The 21,144-nt window shown below is 37.1% G+C and overlaps 1 protein-coding gene across 7 annotated transcripts in view; it reads right to left on the bottom strand.

Annotated features, from left to right (window-relative positions):
* PIEZO2 (piezo type mechanosensitive ion channel component 2) overlaps positions 1-21,144 on the bottom strand; it is a 436,387-nt gene that overhangs the window by 88,905 nt on the left and 326,338 nt on the right. For all 7 annotated transcript variants that reach the window (XR_016021128.1, XM_088797899.1, XM_088797898.1 and 4 more), the window contains 7 exons: positions 20,464-20,694; positions 16,466-16,589; positions 15,499-15,782; positions 13,989-14,137; positions 11,708-11,881; positions 3,277-3,482; positions 1,297-1,457 (listed from right to left, as the gene is read on the bottom strand). Coding sequence is in view for 6 of the 7 variants with exons in the window: in XM_088797899.1 (XP_088654025.1) it covers positions 1,297-1,457; positions 3,277-3,482; positions 11,708-11,881; positions 13,989-14,137; positions 15,499-15,782; positions 16,466-16,589; positions 20,464-20,694 (1,329 nt within the window). In the remaining variant the exon portion in view is untranslated. The remainder of the gene's footprint in view (positions 1-1,296; positions 1,458-3,276; positions 3,483-11,707; positions 11,882-13,988; positions 14,138-15,498; positions 15,783-16,465; positions 16,590-20,463; positions 20,695-21,144) is intronic.

The raw sequence follows: 21,144 nt of genomic DNA, 5'->3' as shown, positions 1-21,144 counted from the left end.
GTATCATTCTACCCTCTCTCTTTCTGAACTCTCTAGGATGGATTTCAGATAGTGGGTTTTCTTTGCCCTACTCACACTAATTTCTCTCTCATTAAACACCCACTCCCATCATTAGATTGTCTTAATATGCCTCCATACCTCTGCAACACAACTTTTCATGCCATCAGAAGTCATCTATACATCAGATTTGGTTAATTCAGAAATGGTCTTTGCTCATTTTTAGCCCAATGCCTTCTTTTTTCCTTTTTCCATTGCTCTTTAATATTCTGACCCCCAAATTGACTCTGAATTAGTCAATTCACCTATACAGTGAAAATGCTGAAACTCTTTTGTTCTCAATTAATACACATATTAGGCTAGATTGTAGTTCTAATTAATATATAGACTTGGTTATTTAACAGTGGAACATGTGTCATTTGCTGCCACAAATCTCACAGGGAAAGTGGTTTCTGTTCTTGTTCCCACCTGGCAATGATTACTTATCTATTTCAGATGATTTGTATGAAATGGGGAAATGTTCTAGCTTAGACTGGGGACCTAAATTAAGGTTGGGTCCTTTATTACCTATTTGTGAAACATTTTAGGTTTATACTATTGTAGCTATATATTATGTAACTTTATAAAAATTATAATTTTTAGCGAGCAAAGACTCTGAATTGTCACCAACTCAGAAATAGTCCAGGGAAATTACAAGTATGTGAAAAATCATGGGTTGAGAGAAAGAAAGCTAATCTCTCCACAGTAAATATCAAATAATTGTTTGCTGAATGATGAGTCTCCTCTTTACAGATAAGAAAACAGAGGGCAATTACAATGTTGAACGACTGTGTTGTGTCTCAAAAAATCCAATAACAAACAAGGTGAGCTCTACTAAAGATTTTATTAAATTTTGGAACCTGAGTTTATTCTTTGGTAACATAAACTGGAATGTTATTGTTTTTCTCAAAGAGAATTTAGAGTGATAGATTCTCTCTTGTACTGCAGAAAAGCAGCCTGCTCTCACACATTTCAACTAAAGACTGGATGAAAATAAGCAACCTCTGTGATATGACCAAGACAATCAAAAACTAAGCCAGGAGCTTCTTTCTCCTCTGTTATCTTTCCCTCCTCTCAGGACAATTGTCCTTTGTGTTTCTATAAGACAAAGCATACGAGTATGTGCCTACCTTAGAGCCTTGATGTTCTAATGTAATGGGAATTACATTTCAAATAAACAGATCACGAACAGTTGGAAAAGAGAAATTATGACCCACTGTGGTTCTGTTTAGCCTGACGATACAACCAAGGTTCACTTGCCTCTTTCACAGAAACCCAGATAATGTACGATGAAACAATTTTGATGATGTGCAACTCCAAAATCCACCACATGAACACCTGTAGCTTGTGAAAATACTCCAAGAATTTTAAGAAGAGCACAGTGAGGCGGTCAATCACCAGATGCCATTTGTTCCTTAAATCTGTAAAACAGTAATTCATCCAAGAGCATAAATAGGTGGAATTTTGCTTTTTTTTTTTTTTGCATTATTACTTAAAGCATATCTTATAACTTTCAGATTGGAATAAGAAGATATAAAATGATAGTAGTGAGTGAATTCTTAAACTAACAAAATCTGGTGCAAGGGTGGTCTAAAAATCCCATGTTGCGATGATGACTTAGACATCATACACTAAGACTCTGAGGGAGTCGGTTACTGTGATCCACCTTTTAGTTAAATTAGTGTAAAGACAAAATTTGACCTTATTTACTCTTAAAGCTGAAATATCATTTATAATTCCCTAATTTTGGCAGAATATTAAGTAACGTGAGCTCCATGTAAATGACATTTTTCTTGCCCAAACAGTGCTTTTATAAGTGCCAGTCTCCTTCCATGGCCTTAAGTAGAGGGTGGATAAAGCTCACGGGTTGCCTGGAAGAGCCTGCTTCTTCCACAAGTGCAAATGAACACTGAGGACCACAGTGACCCAGTCTTGGTTCACAACAGGTAGTCACACTCATTCTAATCATAATTCTTAATCAAATTAGTCACTTTCTTCTTTCTATCATATGCTAGGGAGTAATATTTGCAGACTGGGGTGATGCTTCCATCTCAAAAGACTGTCCTGGTTAATCTGAATGACAGTCACAACAGGACTGTTTTGTGGAATCAACAGGTCATCACACATACAAAAGCTCACAAGCCCAGGGAGATGATAAGAGCTAAGTGTCTCTTAAAGTAACTTCTTTGCATGCCTTGGGTGGTTGAAACACTTCCTATACTTTGAAAGTTTAAGTAAAGTTTCAGTTATTGTGAAAAATGCTTATTTACAGAGTAACTCAGATGATAGTCAGTACAAAGATTTAAGTCATAATTGGGCACAATTTAGAGCAGGAGATGGCAGGTACCTGAGGGAGTGAAAGAACAAGGTGCAGTGCAACTTTTGGTGAGACCCTATGAGTAAATCTCAAACCTGTGTTAAAGTAGTATAATAAAATCCTCATCCTGATTTTAGTCCCACAGAGCTTGGTTCTCTCTTCATACTGAGGAACACACATTGCTCAGATATGGAAAGAACATTTCTGGGCCTCGCCTAGGGTCTTCTGAAGTGAGTAGGTGAAGGGGAAAAGGTTTTGGGGGAGCTTGCCTTTGGGAGGGATCTTCCACTTCATGCTTTTTTATTGTCTACTTTTATAAAGCACAGAGCACAGCAAAGACAAGTGCAGCATCTTAATGTCTGGGAATAACTGAACAGACTAAACCCTTCACCTTGTGTATGTTTGTCAGAGAGCACGTCATGATCGTCAAGGCCACCCAACTCTCCGCATGCCCTATTAAAAAATTATTCAAAATAATTTCTTTGATGCATTTAAAAAAGCATGTCTAGAATTTTCAGAAATTCTACACATCTGCCTGATTCTGCTTCTGGTCGGAAATGTCTTTATCTGAGGTGTCTGTCTGAGTAAACGTTAAGAGCTACAGCCCTCTAGTCTCTTGCCAGGATCACTGCAGTGGATCAGTAGCTCTTCTTCTAAGTGAGCTCTTCTTCTAAGTGAGAATTACAATGAAACTATCGGAGCAATTGGAACAGGAATGTTATAACTATAACAACCAAAAAAAAAACAAAAACAAAACAAAACAAAAAAAAAACAAACAAACAAACAAAAAGCACACACCCCAAGTTTTATTTCACTGAATGGGTCAAATATATATCTGGAGCAATATATTTGGAGCAAGTCAATGTTTGATTCACTCAGTCAGCCACCATTTTCTGAGCAGCCGCTAGTAGTGGGTAGATTACCTGACGTCTCTTCCTCCTCCTCTTCATCTTCCTCCTCCTCATCATCCTCACTGTCTTTCCCAAGCTCACTCTTCTCAGGTTTTTCAGAGCATTCCTCTGGTTTCTCCTCATCAAGCTCAGGCGACTGCTTCACCTCTGGCTTATCCAGACTGGCGGTCAGGTGCATCATGGCGAGGTCCGGAAGGCTTCCTTCAGGGTGGGCCAGTCTGTTGGCAGAAAGCAGCTGAGTCAGAAAGGGAAAGGGTACCAGGAGAGATTTGACTGAGGGGCAAGTAAAAGGAGGATGAACAAAAATGAACATCAGCGCATGTGCACAGGCCTTTCAATGTGGGGTTGGTAGTGTCTTGTCACTTTTTTTTAAAGCTCTTTCTAAAAACAAACTATAAACTCGGGTTTTGTTAACTCTTCCAATTCAGGTTCTAGTGATTAGTCAGTAATGAGAACTATCAACACCTAAACTTGACATTTTTCCCGGAGGAGAAAATGGTCAGAGTTTAGGATGTAGAAGCATGAAATGGCATCATGTAGAGCAAGCATTTCATGGCTTCACAGGGGGACTTACTCATTTTGATGGATTGGTAATTTTTTCTTGATGCTGCTCAAAGTAATTGAAATAGAAAGGAAAAAAAGGAGATGAGAACAGAAGAATTATAAGGAATGTCAGAGATCACACATCATGCTACATATCATCCACTATCGCATTCCTGTATGCTGGTTGCAGTAAGTCCTAACGCAAATGCATTCCAGGATGGCATCAGTAGCGTGATTTGAGAGTGGTAGACAGGACTGCAGATTGTGAAGGAGAGGACACATAGACTACTGGGGCAAATTGTCTCATGCTTTTTTAGTAACGCAGAAAACCATCCCACAAGAATCAAGTCATTCACATTTTAAATAGTTTTTTTTTTTTTTTAATTTAACTAATGTGTGTTTTAAGTCAACCTCTGATAGACTCAACCCACTCTGCCGTAAGTTGAAGCATATGCTAAATGATTTCGGGAGGAGGACGTCTACGTCACATCCCTATTCACAGGCACGAGCATAACCTGCTGTATGCGCCATCATGAGAACATGGCACGGGAGCGCCAGAGGGAGAATGAGGAGGGTTCAGCTTCACTAAGTTGGGACAGCAACCAGGGCAATACAGTTTATTTCACAGTGGACAATAACAAGTATCATCTTTCTCCTGAATTAAAAAAGTTCTTATTCATATTCAAATGAATGTTTGAAGGAATATTGTAGGTGAAAAAGTAGATACTAGGAAACGGTCTATTGGAAATCCTGGTAGCCTTCTCCATTTGTCATAATTAACCTATATATATATATCAGCCTTGTTGTAACAAGATGGACAATTAATAGTGTTATTCTACGTGTATTATTGTGGGCTCTGAGTAAATTGTTTAACCTTTCTGGAATTTAATTTATTTTCTATAAAATGAGAAAGTTTAGCTAGATAAAAATCTAAGCTTACGTTCAACTCATTGGTTTTATATTTGAAACACTTCTATGATGTTGCATAAGTGTTGTAATGCATACACACTGTCATTAGACTTTTAGAGAAGTTATCATTCAAAAGCAATTCCTTTTAAGAAGGTATCAAGCAGGTAATTATAGAACACCAGAAATAAATTATTAATCAAATGAAGAAAGAATGTTCTGAGGATGTTTCAGCATTGGTGGAAAGATTATGATGATATACTTCTTTTCTAAAGCTAGTCAATTGCCCCTCCCATGTTTGGGCCAATTCCCCACTCTTGAAACTGCAATACCATCCATATCGTACACACCAGCACTGCACATCACATCTCAGCATATGTATTTGTTGTTCCTGCTTTGTCAGGACTCTATGGATTAAATGGTATTAAATGTAAAAGCAGTCAGGTGTTACACAATTGTCAATATGTATATGTTCTCTTCAGCATTGCATTTTTCAAGTGAGAAGATACTTTTCATGTGACAAGAATTTGGCAGCTCTTATTGCAGAAGTATGATCATCTCAGAGTACATTTCTAATGTCTACATCGACACTGCCGTGACTTGATACTGACAAAACAACTTTCCAATAATTAGCGCTACTTATGGAGTAAAACACAGAGATGAAGCTGTTTCTGCACCTGCCACTGAGGCTACATAACAAACATCCTCAAGTAACAAGGCCCCAAAGTGCCCTGCCACACTGAGTATATTGAGGGGAGATTACTGAATGGAGGAATCCAAGAAAAACACTAGAGTAAACCTTTTAGAAGTTTGTCCAGAGGATTTACTTCTGAAAACTTGTAGTAATAATCTACTAGAGATCTGGGCCCAGATAATGCTGGGGAGAAAGAGAAGAGAATGTCTGTGTCTGATGCTGCTCATTTTTCTCTGACATATCCTTATGAACAAATAGAGCATGTGACATCTAGGTGCCCTCTGGAGAAGTCTAGCCTCACGAGCTTGAAGTAAATGACAAAAAGAGAAAAATGGGAAAACATTTATCAGGCTACCATTTACTAGCCTGGGAGTTTGAGAAAATTCAGTGAGAAAATCTGCGTGCATAAAATATGTACAGATGAAAATACTTTCAATGCATGATTGGAGTTTGTTATTTTAAAAAGACACCTGTGTGAATCATTTCATTTTTCTTTCATTTCTATCATAGCAGTTTTTTGGAGGCAGCACAGAATATTGTTAAAAGCATACCCTTTGGAGTCAGAAAGACTTAGATTTAAGCTTCAACTAGACAACTTACTACCTAGGTAACTTGGCAAAACCCCTTACCCAGCTTTTTAAGTCTCAGTTTGTTGATTTCTTAAATGGTACGACAGTGCCTACTTCATAGGCTGCTGTGAAAATATAGGTGATTTCTGTTAAGTGTTTAACACAATATTTAGTACACAAGAATATTTTTAAAGTAAGGAACCACCCATTAATGATAGATTTTCATATACTGTTTTGATAATATGTATATAAATTCATGCTAATGAAGAGGCAGAATTAGAAGCATGTCTCTGCAAAGGACCACACAACCTCAGATACTGGAGCAGGTGCTAAACTTGGACTACAATTCTGTCGTCAGGATACTTTTTAACAGACATGTGTATTAAAATGGCCATTCAGAAGAAAAAGGGCAAATGTTTCTTCCTCGGGGATCTGTGTCTAATACTCTCAATATTCTGAGCATTCTACTGTCTCTGCCTCCCACCTCCCACCACTGCTTTACTTGAGAGAGGCGGGCAGCTGCCGAGCTGGGGTCTGTCTGTGCAGGGCAGAGCTCAGAGGCAGAACTAGTCCCCAGTTTGCTGTAACCAACAGCTGTGTCAATTCTCCAGCAAAGCACGTGTACCTTAATTTAGCCTTTTCCTCCTAGCAAAATTTAAAAAGGAATCCCAATTTTTCAAAAGCTAAATTGAAAATCACACTCTAATAATAACGTTCACTGAAACTTCCAGGTAAAGGAACTTAATGGTGCTGGTAATATTTTACTGATCATCATGTGAGAATTATCTAATTATCATAAGAAGAATTTTTACTTTGGGCCTCCAAATAGACATGGTGTGAACTGGATTATCAGAGAAGCCCCTTCTCCCACTTCCTTAAACCCCACTGTTTTTCATGCCTTTCCCCACAGGGAGTTCATTTTCTTCTCTGCATTTTCTTTAGCCATGCCTATAACTTTGTTGCTTTGTTTTTATTACGATACAGGCTCTGAGCTCTACTCTTCTCACTGACTATTTCTTAACATAAAATCCTCTCACTGACTTTCTCCTTTGGCATTCTAACATAGCAGATGATATTTATCTGTTTATTCACCCACTCTTTCCTTCATGTTTCCACAGCTTTGTACAGTCCTCCCTGTGTGCATTTCTCTAATTATAGCTACATCATTTTATTCTAATTATGATTCTGAGGACTCTCCCCTTGAGGGCAGAAATCCAGTCTTACTGTATTCATCTCCCTTGCAAAATGTAGCATGGTGCTTGGTATATACTATGATTCACTGAATGTTTTGTGAATAAATTCCATGAACTGGAGAGGCATTCTAATTTGAAACACAAAAAACAAATTATGTTACATGGAGAACTGAAAAGCTTTAATTCTGTACTGGGAATTGATTTTGAACAGCCACCTATGAAGCTAGTTTCCATTAAAGAAAATGTCAATTCTATCTTTGTAAAATGTCCTTCATCTAGATTCCATTTATTTATCTGTTCTAATTTGGAATATGTGGTGATATAGACTGCACTCACCCCATTCATTAGACTACTAGGAAAAAAAAAAAGATTTCTCACAAATTTGTAGTGTTTATAGTATAAGTAACATTTAAAGTAGAATATTTACACTGCTTAAGATTATTTTCTAGAACTTATAAGCATGTTTTAGAAGGCTGAATTCACAGATGAGCAATTGATTTGTAAATTTAATATCATATCTTAGAAGTGTGTGTGTTAGTAATTCCACCAAAATAATCTGGGCAGAATTGGGTGCAATGGCTTCCATTCCTGTTTATGTGGGAGAAATTACCATTAACCCTGCTACACTATTCTAATGCACACTGTTTACTAATTCAGTTGAATCTTTCCTACAATTACTCATATTGTCAAAATTTTATCAATCATCCACTGTCCTCAACACACTACCCTACCTCACATCTTATAAGGTAATGTCTAAATTTGAATCAACCCCGAAGTTAAATGTAACTAACCCTCTTTCATTCAGGACTCATATTTATAAGCACATTATTTTTCTTGTAAAACAAAAACAATAGTGAGCATAAAGAAGTTAATTATGGGAAAAAGAAAGCTTCTTTACTTAATAAAAGTATTCACCCTATCATTCTAATAAATGTAGGCCTTATTCAAAACTGAACACACTTACATATTGCCTTTCAGAAGCACGTGTTTTGAAGTCAGAGATGGGTTTATTTGGTAACATTTTCTCTGGGGCATAGCTCTGGCCTTTCTTAACATGTTAACATCTAGACAAAAATGAGGGACTCCACCAGAAACAGGATAGTGCCAATGTTGGACTGCTTCAAGTTTTTAATTATTTTGGGTGACTTTGAATCTTGACCATTCTAGAACTCCTGAGAGAATTCACTGGCCTTGTGACTCGCGAGTAAAGGCATACGCTTTTTCTCAAGAGATAAGTATGGGACAATCAGGACTGCAACTTTATTGTGCTCTGCCTATGGAGCCCATCAAACCAACCTCTTTGGTGTCCCAGCCATCTCCTCATAAAGCAAATGGTAAATATTTTATGAGAAGTACAGAGAGAGAAAGAGAGAATTGTCTCTCATGTTTGGAGAGATGAGATTTAAATAGTTGCTCAAGATTTCTAGCTAGAGTCTACACTGTATTTCTGTACTATCAGCTAAAAACCTGAGCTTGACTTTCGTTTCTCAGGCTGGCAACAACCTGGCCCCCAAAGGAACCAGCCGGCCCTCATTCCTCCTTCTTCAGCAATCTGCACAATGGTACACTAATTTTTCACACTTCCTTTTAGAAGTTCTGCCTCCTAGGGTTTTCTATTTGGTGGTTAGCCTTGGGATTTTACCTAAGAGAAAAGTAAATAGAAAACCAACAAATCTCTCAAACAGTTATTTTGTTAATTGCATTTATTGCAAAATACATGTTTCTATTACCTAAATTACTGGCTCTATTACTAATGACATGGGAGCGGATATTTTAATTCACCTAGTTAATAAAGTCAGAATAGTTTTAGTAAATCATATTCCAAAGGATCTTTTCTCTGTACTCCTGGAGCACTTGGGAACGAAGCTATACGCAACACTATCAAAGCTTATTCTTTATTACGTGTGGTCATTTGTATGTGTTATCTCCCCAGCGAGGTGCATCTAAGATAGGGCCATATCTCAGTGTCCACCTTTGCACCTTTTGTGTTACACAAATATATTGTGAAATCTGGTGATGTAAAATATCATTCTTTAATACGTTGATCTTTTAAGTAGAGATATGTTTAGATAAATTGATGTTTTAATTTTCTTTTACCATATATTGTGACTATTTTCACTTCAACAGGAAATAATTACTGAGGGTCAACTAATGAGTAAGGCCCCAATGTAGGTGCTATATGGACACCTCGGTGACTTATACAGGGTCTCCAGGCCTGAGGAGCTGACACCTCTAGACAGGGAGATAAGACAACTAGGCAGATAGAGGACTGCGTGGCCAGTGTTATGATGCAGCAATGAGAAAGGGCTGTAGGAATTCAGAGGAAGGGCAGTTACTTTTAGCAGGGAAGTTGGCACTTATGGGCAGGTTTGTGGAGGAGGTGGTTCTTGAGCTGAGCTCTCAGTTATGTGTTCAAGAGGAAGATGAGCTCTCAGGCAAGCCTTGAACTAATTCTACCAAAGAATGAAATTAATGCGGCATGTTTCAACCAAGGCCAAAGGCCAAGCGAGCACCAGCTGAAGACCCTCAGAAACCTCCGAGTCTACTTGGCAGCACCATTCAGTGTAAACACCAAATGGACTGGTTTGCAAAATGCATCCATGAGCATACCTGAAAACCACTGTCCACTATCTGATGACATAATTTTTCATTTACAAAACAGTAAAATGTTTAACACACCAAAAGACAATTTTTAACAAAAAACAAGAGAGAAAATATTGAAGTACCCACCTATTTATTATTAGATATACACGCCCATTGACTTTGGCATGGCTACAAGGTGAGAGATGGAAGCACAAGGTTGCATGCGGTGGCAATGGGGAGACAGAAAGAGGAGAGAGAAAGAGAAGATTGTTAGGCAGAGACGAATGAAGTAGACAGTGTCTTGTAAGCTTTACATCGTCAGGTGTGTCATCATCGACACACGTTTCATGCACTGAAAAGCAGTCTAGGTAGCAAGATTCAGTAGCAACATGAAATTAGACATATTCAGGAAAAATGCTTGAAGATAATTAGTCTCTCTATTCTTCTCATCTCTTCCCATCTAACACACTTTATTAAAAATTTGTAATGTTTAAATTTCAGAGTACATTTATCAAATAAAATGCAATCTAAAATATTTACTCTTGCTTCTTTCCCAGAATTAGGAAAATAAAATCCTACTAAGTGACCACAGTCAACAGATTGTTCTCTATGGTTTTCTAAAACTGAAATTTAAAAGAAGTCATTTTATTTCTATATGTATCACAATAATTTCTAAAACAAATTATGGACAAATTACAGTGATGGATATTTAAATAAGTAATGGATATTTAGTACATTCTTATTAAGTATATATTATATCAGAATTATAATATTATATATTGTATCAATATATAAGTGAAATGATATTCCTGAGAACACCAACTTAGAAATAATAGTTTCTTCTTATGTATAATAAAATTTTTTCATAATGTTAACTTTAGAAATTCTGTAAGACTAAACACAATAAATTCTATCAGACACAAGTGACATTTTCCTACACTACATATGTGTACAATGCACATAGCACATACAAAAAATGGACAAAACAGGAAGAGAACAGTTGGATATTTACAGGAACAATAGTGCTGGCATCAACTTAATACAGTGAATTGATTATTCTCATTTTGTGGGCCCTCTTTCCTACAGTATCTACTAAGGAGGTGGGAGAGAGAACAGAAAGCATGACAGTTTATCCCACCTCTGAGAATATTTCTTTTTCTTCATCATTTTGACTTCAATGTAGGAGGACTCCAGAGACAAAAAAATACTGTGAAGTGAGCATTATTAGTAAGAAAACTACTTCATTGGGAAAGAGCTGCTAAAAAGGTGGGATATATATCTTATGTTGAAAGTTAAAATTTCAGAACTTTTATATTAAACCCTTGCATGAAATCCCAAAATACCAAACTGGAGTGAGTCCTCCAAATTCCTTAAGGTTCCAGAGGATTTTTTTTTTTCCTACAGAACTAGAAATGAAATCTCATGTACCTAAACTACCTAAACTCTTCTATTAAACTAGTAGATTGTAAATTCTATCCTTTTAGCTAAGGTTCTTTATTTCCAAAATGGAAGGGAAAATTCACCCATCATCTTGTGGTAGGCTCTCACTCACAATGACTTCCTTACTGGTTGTCTGCACAATAAAAAACTCATCCTTGGAATTAGCTAGATTCTGTAAATATTCTAAAGCACATCATCAGTCTAAACACAAAATACACATCACCAATTCTAAAGTATTTTGGTCTGCACAGCTACTCTGAATTTACTCAGTGACTACCAAAGTCACTTTATGTTAATCAGTCATGTCATTACCAATTGTTTCAGAAAATGTCATCAAATATCCCACATTTTTTTCCTCTTTTTTTTTCACTCACAGGTTGATTGATACTCATGGAAAATTCAAGGTTGAAACCCTAACTTAGATTATTGGCTTCCTGCAAGGCAACCAAGGGAAGATGGGGAATTAAAGCTGCCTTCCTGACAGCAAGAGGCATGTGCATCTTGCGATCTCTCACCTGTAGATGGCGCTGTCTTCTTTGCTGGGAATGGAGTTTAGGTCTGTTAGTTCCAGGAACCGATCATGGAAATAGTGAAGGTGTAAAATGCACACCAGCAGGAAGGAGGTTGGGATGAATATGCGAGTGAATAGTTCAGCTACGGTGAACTGTTTTAAACCAAGATCCTCAAGCCTGTAAAACAAAACAAGACTAATAGCAAGAACCTTTCTTAGGCAATCAAGACATAGTCTCTTCACTATAAATTACATCACAGTCTTTCACCCTCACCAGGTACATAATATATTGCATCCCCCTCTTCCATACATGCCATTTTGACTTTTTCCACCAATCCAACTTATCCGCTTTTACAGTGCTCATCACAACCTCGATATGGCCAAATTCAGTGGCTGCTTCTCTATCTTTAATTTTGCCTCTAGTCCTTTTTTGAAATAATTCTGGCCTTCATGCCACCACACTGTCCTGGTTTTCCTCTTCTGCCATTATCTCCTCTTTTTCTATTGGACCTCCAGATGCTGAAATATCCCCAGGGCTCAGTGTTGAGTCCTTCTCTAGCTTATTTTTCTCCTAGGCAATCTCATCCCATCCTGGAGACTTATACACCATCATCACACCAATGACTCAATGTGCATTTACAGCTCAGGCTTCTCCTGTGAACTTGCATACTCAAATGTCTACTGGAAATTGGTTGTTTTGTAGTTATTTCATATTTAGTGTTTTCAAAATAGTGTTCTTGATTTCCCTATTTTCCTCAGCCAAGCTGTTCTCCACTTCCTCTTCCCACTGGAGTCTCCCCTGGTACAACCGTCTATCCTGTGCCAAATTCCAAAATCAGTAGGTCTTCCTTGTTTAGTTTTTCGCCTTCACCTCTCATTCATTCACATTTCCTTCACCACCTAAACATCTCTTGAATCTGTGCACTTCTGTTATCCATCCCTACTACCACCTACTCTAGATGAATCCACCATCATTTCTGATAGGACCACTGCTATTGCTAACAGGTCTTGCCTCCTGACACATCACTTTTTCTCAGCCGGTTAAGGGTGTGTTAAAGACCTTTAAAAATTTCACCAAGAATGAAATACAAACCACTACTACCAAGATGCCATGAATGTTCTGGGTGCCTGTCTGAACTTTCCCACCTCTTCTCTTTCCCCTCTCCCCCTTGCTTCTGGCAGGAGCACCTTCATTCAGTTCCTCTTATGTGCCAAACTCTGTCCTGCCCCAGGGCTTTTGCATTCGCTGATCTCTTAGCCTGGAATGCTCTTGGGCATCCCAGCTCCCAACTCATACTTTTTTTCTAAACAGAAGCTCCTCTTATCCTTCAGGTGGTATTTAAATGACACCTTCTCACCTGCCCTGACCAGTCCATCTATGCTTAGCATCCCTCATTGTTTACTACCCCAGCCTGTTTTTGTTTCCTTCACAGACTTGTCACAATTTATTAATTTATTTGTACATTAAGTAGATTTTTTGGTTTGTCTCCTCTACTCAAAAATAAACTCCAAAGGGCTTAGATTCAATTTGTCTTGCTTCCTGTTGTGTTGCCAGGCACAGAACAGTGTCTGGTACACAGAGGGCATTCAATAAATATTTGTTGAATAGATGTTAAATATGTGTTAATCTAGCTACTTGGTGATCCTTTCTTGTTAAACTTTTCTCTTAGCCACCAAAGTACATTTAGCTCTATACCCAATTCTGGTTGGATTTCTAAACTAATTCCAGAAATTCACAGAAGCAAATTAGAAAGGGTAGAGTTCTATTACATGCACAGGAAAAAAATATTTCATCACTAGCCTTTAAGCACTTAAAGAAATTTGTTTTTCTATGGCATCAACTACTCTTTAAAATCTTAGCACAAGCTACATAAATGAAGAGAGGCTGCTGCTTTAAATTATGAGTCCATGAATCCACTGATGAACTGAAGAAGTGAGCTCCAATTTAGAAAGCAGAAAGCATGATTGATTAAGTACTAAGCAGGTGTGTTTTACATGAAACTGACATTAGAAAATGCCATTTAATTAAAGTGGGACTGAAACTTCACTTTTTGGTCAATTTGCTTTAGTCAATATTCACAGAGTCCCTCTCTGTGCCAAGTTCAGGGCTAGACTGAGAGAACTCAAAATGACTAAGACATGAATCCTGTTCTCAAGGAACTTATAGACACTGATGACATCATGTTTTAATCAAATCTTCCATAAAAAATGTTTTGAACAATATGCATCCAAGTCTTCATCCTGTTTGTCCCTTTCACAACCCATTGTACACAACAATTACTTACTTTTCTTTTTTCATTCCAGTCATATTTTGCCACAGGCCTGGGAAGTTTTCAAACTGATATGTGTATATAAAGATAAGCACCAGCATAGTGTAAATAACCACAGACATCCAAAAATATTTAAGAATTTTTCTCCACCATTCATAGTGCACCTGAATCAGACATTGAAAAAGAAACAAGAAAAAAAATGGTTAGAGGAAAGCTCACAAAAATACCTGGTTTATTCGACTAAGACAGGCAATGATGTTTACAAATACTTGAAAATAAAATCTGTTTCATTTTGAGTTTTTGAGGTTCTGTTCCTCATAGTTGCATGGATCTGGACAGGAACCCCAGTACTACCAGAAGTTGCTAACTGTGTCTTTGGGCGTCGCTGGACCATATCGAGCTTCGGTTTCCTCCTCCATAAGTACCTGCTTGGGGAGTTGTTAAGAGGATGAAATAATAGTTATAAGGCTTTCAGCACAACCTCTGCCCTACAGGAGTCATTCAAGGAATGGTATGGTAGGTGCCGCCATCACTGTATTTATTGCTGGGAGAAAACTGTCAGTTTTTAAATTCAAAGTGGTACTTTGTGATTAAAAATGTGAAACCACCACAGAGAGAAGACATGTCTCTTTACCATAAGCCTGTGGATATTCATTAGAGAATATCTACCCTGAATTTTAAAAAGTATTTCAAAATTGTATTGATTTCAGTTGAGATATTTTATCTCCACTTTTACTATACTCCTGTTTATTGTAGTTGCTTTGTGTGTTTTGTTGGTTGCCTCCAAGAATATTTTACTGTTGCACTTATTTCTAACATTGGGTTAAAACAAATATCATTAGTTAAAATTGAATTTGTGGAGAGGTTAATTAATTATAATATAATCTTTTATAAATTAATGAAATACTAAAGTAGTTGATGTGTTATACATATACAGTGTTTCCCCGAAAATAAGACCTAGCCGGACCATCAGCTCTAATGCATCTTTTGGAGCAAAAATTAATATAAGACCTGGTATTATATTATAAGACACGGTATTATATTATAGTAAAATAAGACCGGGTCTTATATTAATTTTTGCTCCAAAAGATGCATTAGAGCTGATGGTCCAGCTAGGTCTTATTTTCAGGGAAACACGCTGTATGTATACACACACCCACAGTTTTTGGATTCCAAAGTCTAAAACACAAGTATCATCCAGTATTTTACATTATCCAGCCACTGTTCTTAAAACATGATTCAAAATTAATCTAATTATATAGGCTTCTTCTTTTTAATCAAGAATTTTTGAAAAACTCATGAACATTTTTTTGACTTTTTAACAACCTAAGAATTTAAAATAATGAACAAGCTATAGATAGTCTCTTCACATTATAGAATTCTTAATATGTAATGTTTGAATCACATGTCAATCATACAATATGTTTGTAAGGTTATAGTAAATTTAAATCTCATCAAAGGAAGCTCACATGTATTTCTGGGTTGGGTATGAGGATTGAAAAACAGAGGACAATTGTTTACCTACCTGATACAAGGCCACACAGAACAGAAACAGCACCATGTAGATGATTTTGTACATCACAATTTCACCCTCAAAGCTGACAAAGAAGAACATTCCTCCACAGACGTAGATCCAGTACTTAATGAACATGGCTACCACCAAATTGCCCAGGACTTTCATGATGTCCTGGTCATCATCTTCCACTTCCTCCTCCTCTTCCTTCTTAAGCTCTTGATTCTCCTTTTTCACTTCCTCTTCTTCCTCCTTCTCTTCAGCCTCTCCTTCCACTTGTATATCTTGTTCGTCATCTTCAAAATAGAAGACTGTGCTGTTAAATGTAGCAGGTTCCCTGACCAGAACCGTACTTTGAATGGGGGAAGGGGGGCATTTGTGGGACATAGAAGCTAGTATTTTATGTGTTACTATGTGATTTGAATGATTTTAGATCGTTCTAGTAAACAATGCAGCATGTGTAACTAATCATAGTCAATTTTTACAACCTTTCTGAGATATAGTTTAAGAAATAAATTTGGTAATATTTTATACTAATATTTTATAACACTCATTTCATTTCCAATATCCATTAATAACTTTAAGTAGGATCTAGAAAAATAAATAGGCAACAATAACACAAATCAAAACTATTATTTCAATTTTGAATTCTGATTCAAAATTGAAATAGTAGTTTTGTGGCTGTTATAGTATTACCTTAAAGAAACCATTTCATTTCTCTGCGTCTGTTTCTTCTTCCCTTATGTGGGAATCACTTTTGTGAGGATCAAATGACAATGTTTTCAAAAGCTTTGTGTGAACTCTCACGTGTACTCTAAATCTTAAGTACTATAATACTGCTATTTATCACTCCGAGTTAATGTTCAGCTTCCATCTAGTCTGAAGCATAGTGGCCTTTCTGATATACTTTGGGGGCTCTTTCTCTGTAATTCTGCTGAGCACAGAAATATCCAGTCACACACTGTATGCACTAATTTACCTTTTTCATCAATTTCCTGAGTTTCAATTTTGACCTCAGATAAAAGAGCCTCCTTTTCTCGAAGGGCTTTTTGCTCTGTGAGATGCTGCCTCAGCAGTAGCCAAAAAGTAATGGTGAAAAGGATCTGAAAGTAGAGAATTAGCAAAACAAAAATTAAGCTACCATTTGAAGTATAAATACTTTTCAACAGATACAAAATTTTCTCCACATTTCAGTGGGAGCACAATAAATAAACCTTCTGTTTGAGACAGAGTCAAGCATTGGCTTGATTTCAAAAGAAAGTCACTGGCTCTTAAATCCCCTTTCCTGAGGACACTACCATGCAAGTTGAGTTCAAAGAGTACATTCAGCGTTGTACAAGGCCCTGGGCAAGATGCACCAGAGTCCAAATTACTTTCATCTGGGCCGGAAATCAACTTTGGCAATTGGTCTCCGTCAAGGTGCTAGTCCTTGATTTCCTGTCCTGACTGTGACATCAGCACAATTGTAACAGGAAGACATGCTTCTTCTATAATACTCATTGACTCTGCAATGTTCCTTATTTGGAAGAATTCTGCAGATAGGAAAAACATTTCAACCTAGAAAATATTCTTAATATTCCCAGTGATTTCCCAAAGCCGAATGAAGAATTGCTCTAAGTGCTTTGTATATTAAAATTTGTATATTAATGTTTTCTTGAGGGCTAGGAAAAAATTACGACTTTAGGGAGCTCCATTCTTCAAGTACCAGAGGGCCTGGCACATAACAGTTTTTTGTGCTAGCTTTATTGAGGTATGATTCATATGCCATACAAGTCACCCATTTAAAGTATACAATTGATTGGTTTTAGTATGTTCACAGAGTTGCACAACCATCACTGCAATCAATTTTACAGTAATTTCATCACCCCCAAAAGAAGCCCTATAGCAATCACCCCTTTTCTTCTCACCTCAGCCCAAGCCAACCACTCGTTTACATTTGGTTTTCTATAGATTGCTTAATATGGACACTTTCTATAGATGGAATTACATAATATGCACTTTTTTGTAAGTGGCTTTTCTTCATAATGTTTTCAAGGTTTACTCATGTTGTAACATATACTGATACTTTGTTCCTTTTTATTACTAAATAATATCTGATTGTATGGATAGACAACACTTCATTTATCCTCTCTTCAACTGATGGACATTTAACTTGCTACAACTTTTTTTGTGGCTATTACGAATAACATTGCTATGAGAATTCATGTACAAGTTTTGATATGCACATAGGTTTTCAGTTCTCTTGAGAAATGGAATTGATAAGTCTTATGGTAACTCTATATTTAACATTTTGAGGAACTACCAGACTATTTTCCAAAGTGGTTGCACTATTTTATATTTCCACCAGCAGTGTGTGATAGTTCCAATTCCTTTACTTCCTCATTAACACTTGTTAGTGTCTGTTTATTTATTTATTTTATTTAATTCTAGCCATCTTTGTGGACGTGAAGTAGGATTTCATTGTGGTTCATAGTAGGATTTAGTAAACATTTATCAAAGAAATGAAAAAATAAATATGCAAATGATGAGTCATTTTCACTTTGAATAACTTCCCACTTATATTCATTAATATCCACTTATCATTTACCTTCACCATAAATCAGTGCCAATAAGTCATGGTAAACATGCTTAGGGCCTAATGAAACCAGCATGCCTCCACTTCTGAAAGCCTGGCATTAAACTTCTGTAAGTCACAGCAAATTGAACTATAGTTGCAAGCTGGGAAACAAATCTGTTTCTGTAATGCGTATGTAGAAAGCCTAAGAATAATTGGGAGCAGATGGGACATTTTTCCTAAAGAAGTGTGAGTTAAAAGCCAGGGTTTGAAGGCAGCAGTTGATGTGATTTGATGGAGCTGGGAATGAGACGCTCTAGAAACTGAAGAATGCTGCAAAGTAGCTGAGTCTGGCTCCACTAGAGGGGTTCAGACCTTTGAGGACCCAGGTTATATTCTTTCTTTCTTTCATTTTTTATCACAGTGACTCATCTGGTACTCTACGAATAGAATGTGTTTAATAATGCGCTTTGACTAATGTCATAGTGATAGATTTTATGATCTTGGAGTTGTGTCGTTATTACCTGTGATGAAGCCTTGCTTTTTTTTTTTAGCTCTTGGGTAACATTAAAATATAAGTGCAGACCCTAGTTTCCCCAGAATTACATTTTTTTTTACAGGTAATAAATTTATTTTCCCCTTGTGGGGGCGGAGCCCCAGGGAGTAGTTTCCAGGCTCTCGGCCTCACATAGACAGGTGCTGGCTCAGGTAGTAAATGGCCAACTGTGATTGCATGGCCATCAGCTGTGGCTAGTTGGCCGTCAGCTGTAACCAGTGAGCCATTGGCCACAATATAACTGCTGTGGCTACGCTAGCAGAGAGAGGAAGAAAGAGAAAGAATGGGGGCTAGCAAGAAGATGGCGGCTGGGCTGGCAAGCGCGGATGGCGGTTTGCGGACAGTGTGGATCCAGCCTCCAGTGAGAGTATAGTGCCGCCAGAGAGAATATAGTGGTAAGACTCCCCTACCTATGGCTCCGTGGGTGTTTCTTTTTGGCCTCACCATATCCTGCGTTCTTGTATGGGGAGCGGGACCAGAGACCCCGCAGACTTCCCCGCACGACACCCCTCCTTACAAAGAATGGTTAATTTTAGATTAGACAGGAGGTAATTCAACTAGTTAGCCAGCATGCATTTTTAGACGTCTCACCAATATTTTGAGCCACGTTACAATGCAGTTACACAGTCAAAGGACAGTGTTTTGAATTTCTCTTATAAAAACAAAAACAAAAAAAACTAACTTACCGCTTTGTGTATGTGTGCTTAAGGGGAAACACAGGGAGGAAGTAAATGAAAGAAAGGAGTGTCAGATAATGGTGATGTACCAGTAAGAATACTATGTGGGATTTTAGGCATGGAGTAAGATTTGGGAGAGAAGGTGGGACTAGGGTAGGCATGGGAGTTTCATATGAATGAATGAATAGGAAATGAAGTTGCCACAGTTCAGAAACACAGGGGATTATGATCTAATTCCTGTCATTAGCATTTACTTGTTAGGAATTTTTTCCTTTACTCAAATAGCCTTCACCAAAAAATCTGTGATGAGAACCAATCCTCAGTGTAGTATACTCAGCACCCCACTTATGCCTGACTGCCTTAGTTATGGGATGGTTGGTGATCTGTAAAATAGGTATTTGCTCTTAGAAAAGGGGATTTCATGTGATGTAAATGAATGCCTCTTTTAGAGAGTAATTTTCTGCCTAAAGGAGAAAGATTTTCAAGTCTCATTCATTAATTACACGTGATTGCTTTTACTGTCTTAACACAAGTCATCCACACAAGGGGAATGTGTGTTCAGAGTCTGCCACTCTGTTCACAAAACAGATAGAAAAGTTGGGGCACCTAATCTTCTGAATAAAAACTATTAAAATGGACCATGAAAATAAATGGGTAGTGAAAGATTATGAACTTTCTAACCATAGATGAAGGCATACCATGTAATCAGAAGTAAAAAAAGCAAGTGTCATTTTAATTTTTGCTGCTAAAAACCTTTTTTAGGACATAATTGGAGAAAAAATATTTTAACTAATAATCAATGATTATCTTTAACTGCAATGTGTTCAGCCTGTTTTTCAAATAAATATAGGAAGTCCTCTTCGATATATTTCACATTCTACTCTCCTATTTCCCCACATAATTTCTCCTATACTGTAATTTATATTAAAAATAACTTAGACTATATTTTTTCTGAGTGGAAAATATTTCATTTTAAAATAAAATCTGAAAGCATGGTGTAATATTTGTTCGTGTTGAAATTATAGAGACCTCTAAGCAATATAAATTGTTTCTTATAGTTTCATATCTTCATTTTTGTAAATCAGTGAATATTTGGAACCTATTTTTGTAAGGTTTTGCTTGAATATGACTATTAGGATTATTGTGGTTTTGTTTTAATGTTTTGTTTTCTTGTTTTCCTATTTACTTACCTTTGAGGCAAGTTCTCCTGGCTCTTTCTTTTCTAAAAATCCTGTGACCTTTTTAATTTCCGGAAGTTCAAAACTCCATATATACTGTAATATCAGCAATAGATTTGCATAGACAACCATGAAAGGAGAGCTGATCATGGCATATTTTCTTCTGTTGCGAATCATCCAAAGAGTGCATGACCAAATCAATAGCACAAAAGTCAACCAGCTATGATAGGTGATGCTCCACGCCTCAGGAAAGAAAGGAAGAGAAAAAACAATGGTTAACACAATGCATAGTCCTCCGATCTGGTAAGTTAAAAGTTATCAAAAAGAAAAAGTCAATAATATTCAAACCAAGGAGAGAAGAGAGTTGTGGTGAAATCATACAGACAGATTCCAACCTGTGGCATAGGGAAGGGAAGGAAGAGAAGAAAAGACTGATTTTTCTGAGAACAGTGTTTTCGACTTCCTATAGGGAATACAATTAAAGGCAAGGGGTCTTCATTTCAAGTCCTTTTACCTCTAGCTCCAAAGTTCTTCATCTTTACCCTACTTTACATTATTAAAAACAACTGTAACTGTTTTGTCTCTTTTTTTTCCAAACTACTAGGTTAGAGTCAACAGTTATGGGTGATGAGTGAAGGTGGCCCACAGCTGGGCTCAGAAACGAAAGCTTTGGGAATTATGTTGGGCTTCAGG

This window comes from Rhinolophus sinicus, chromosome 4 (assembly GCF_057876585.1).
Source record: "Rhinolophus sinicus isolate RSI-liver-muscle chromosome 4, RSI-T2T, whole genome shotgun sequence".
NCBI classification, from domain to species: domain Eukaryota; kingdom Metazoa; phylum Chordata; class Mammalia; order Chiroptera; family Rhinolophidae; genus Rhinolophus; species Rhinolophus sinicus.
This window is presented reverse-complemented; position numbering and strand designations above follow the sequence as displayed.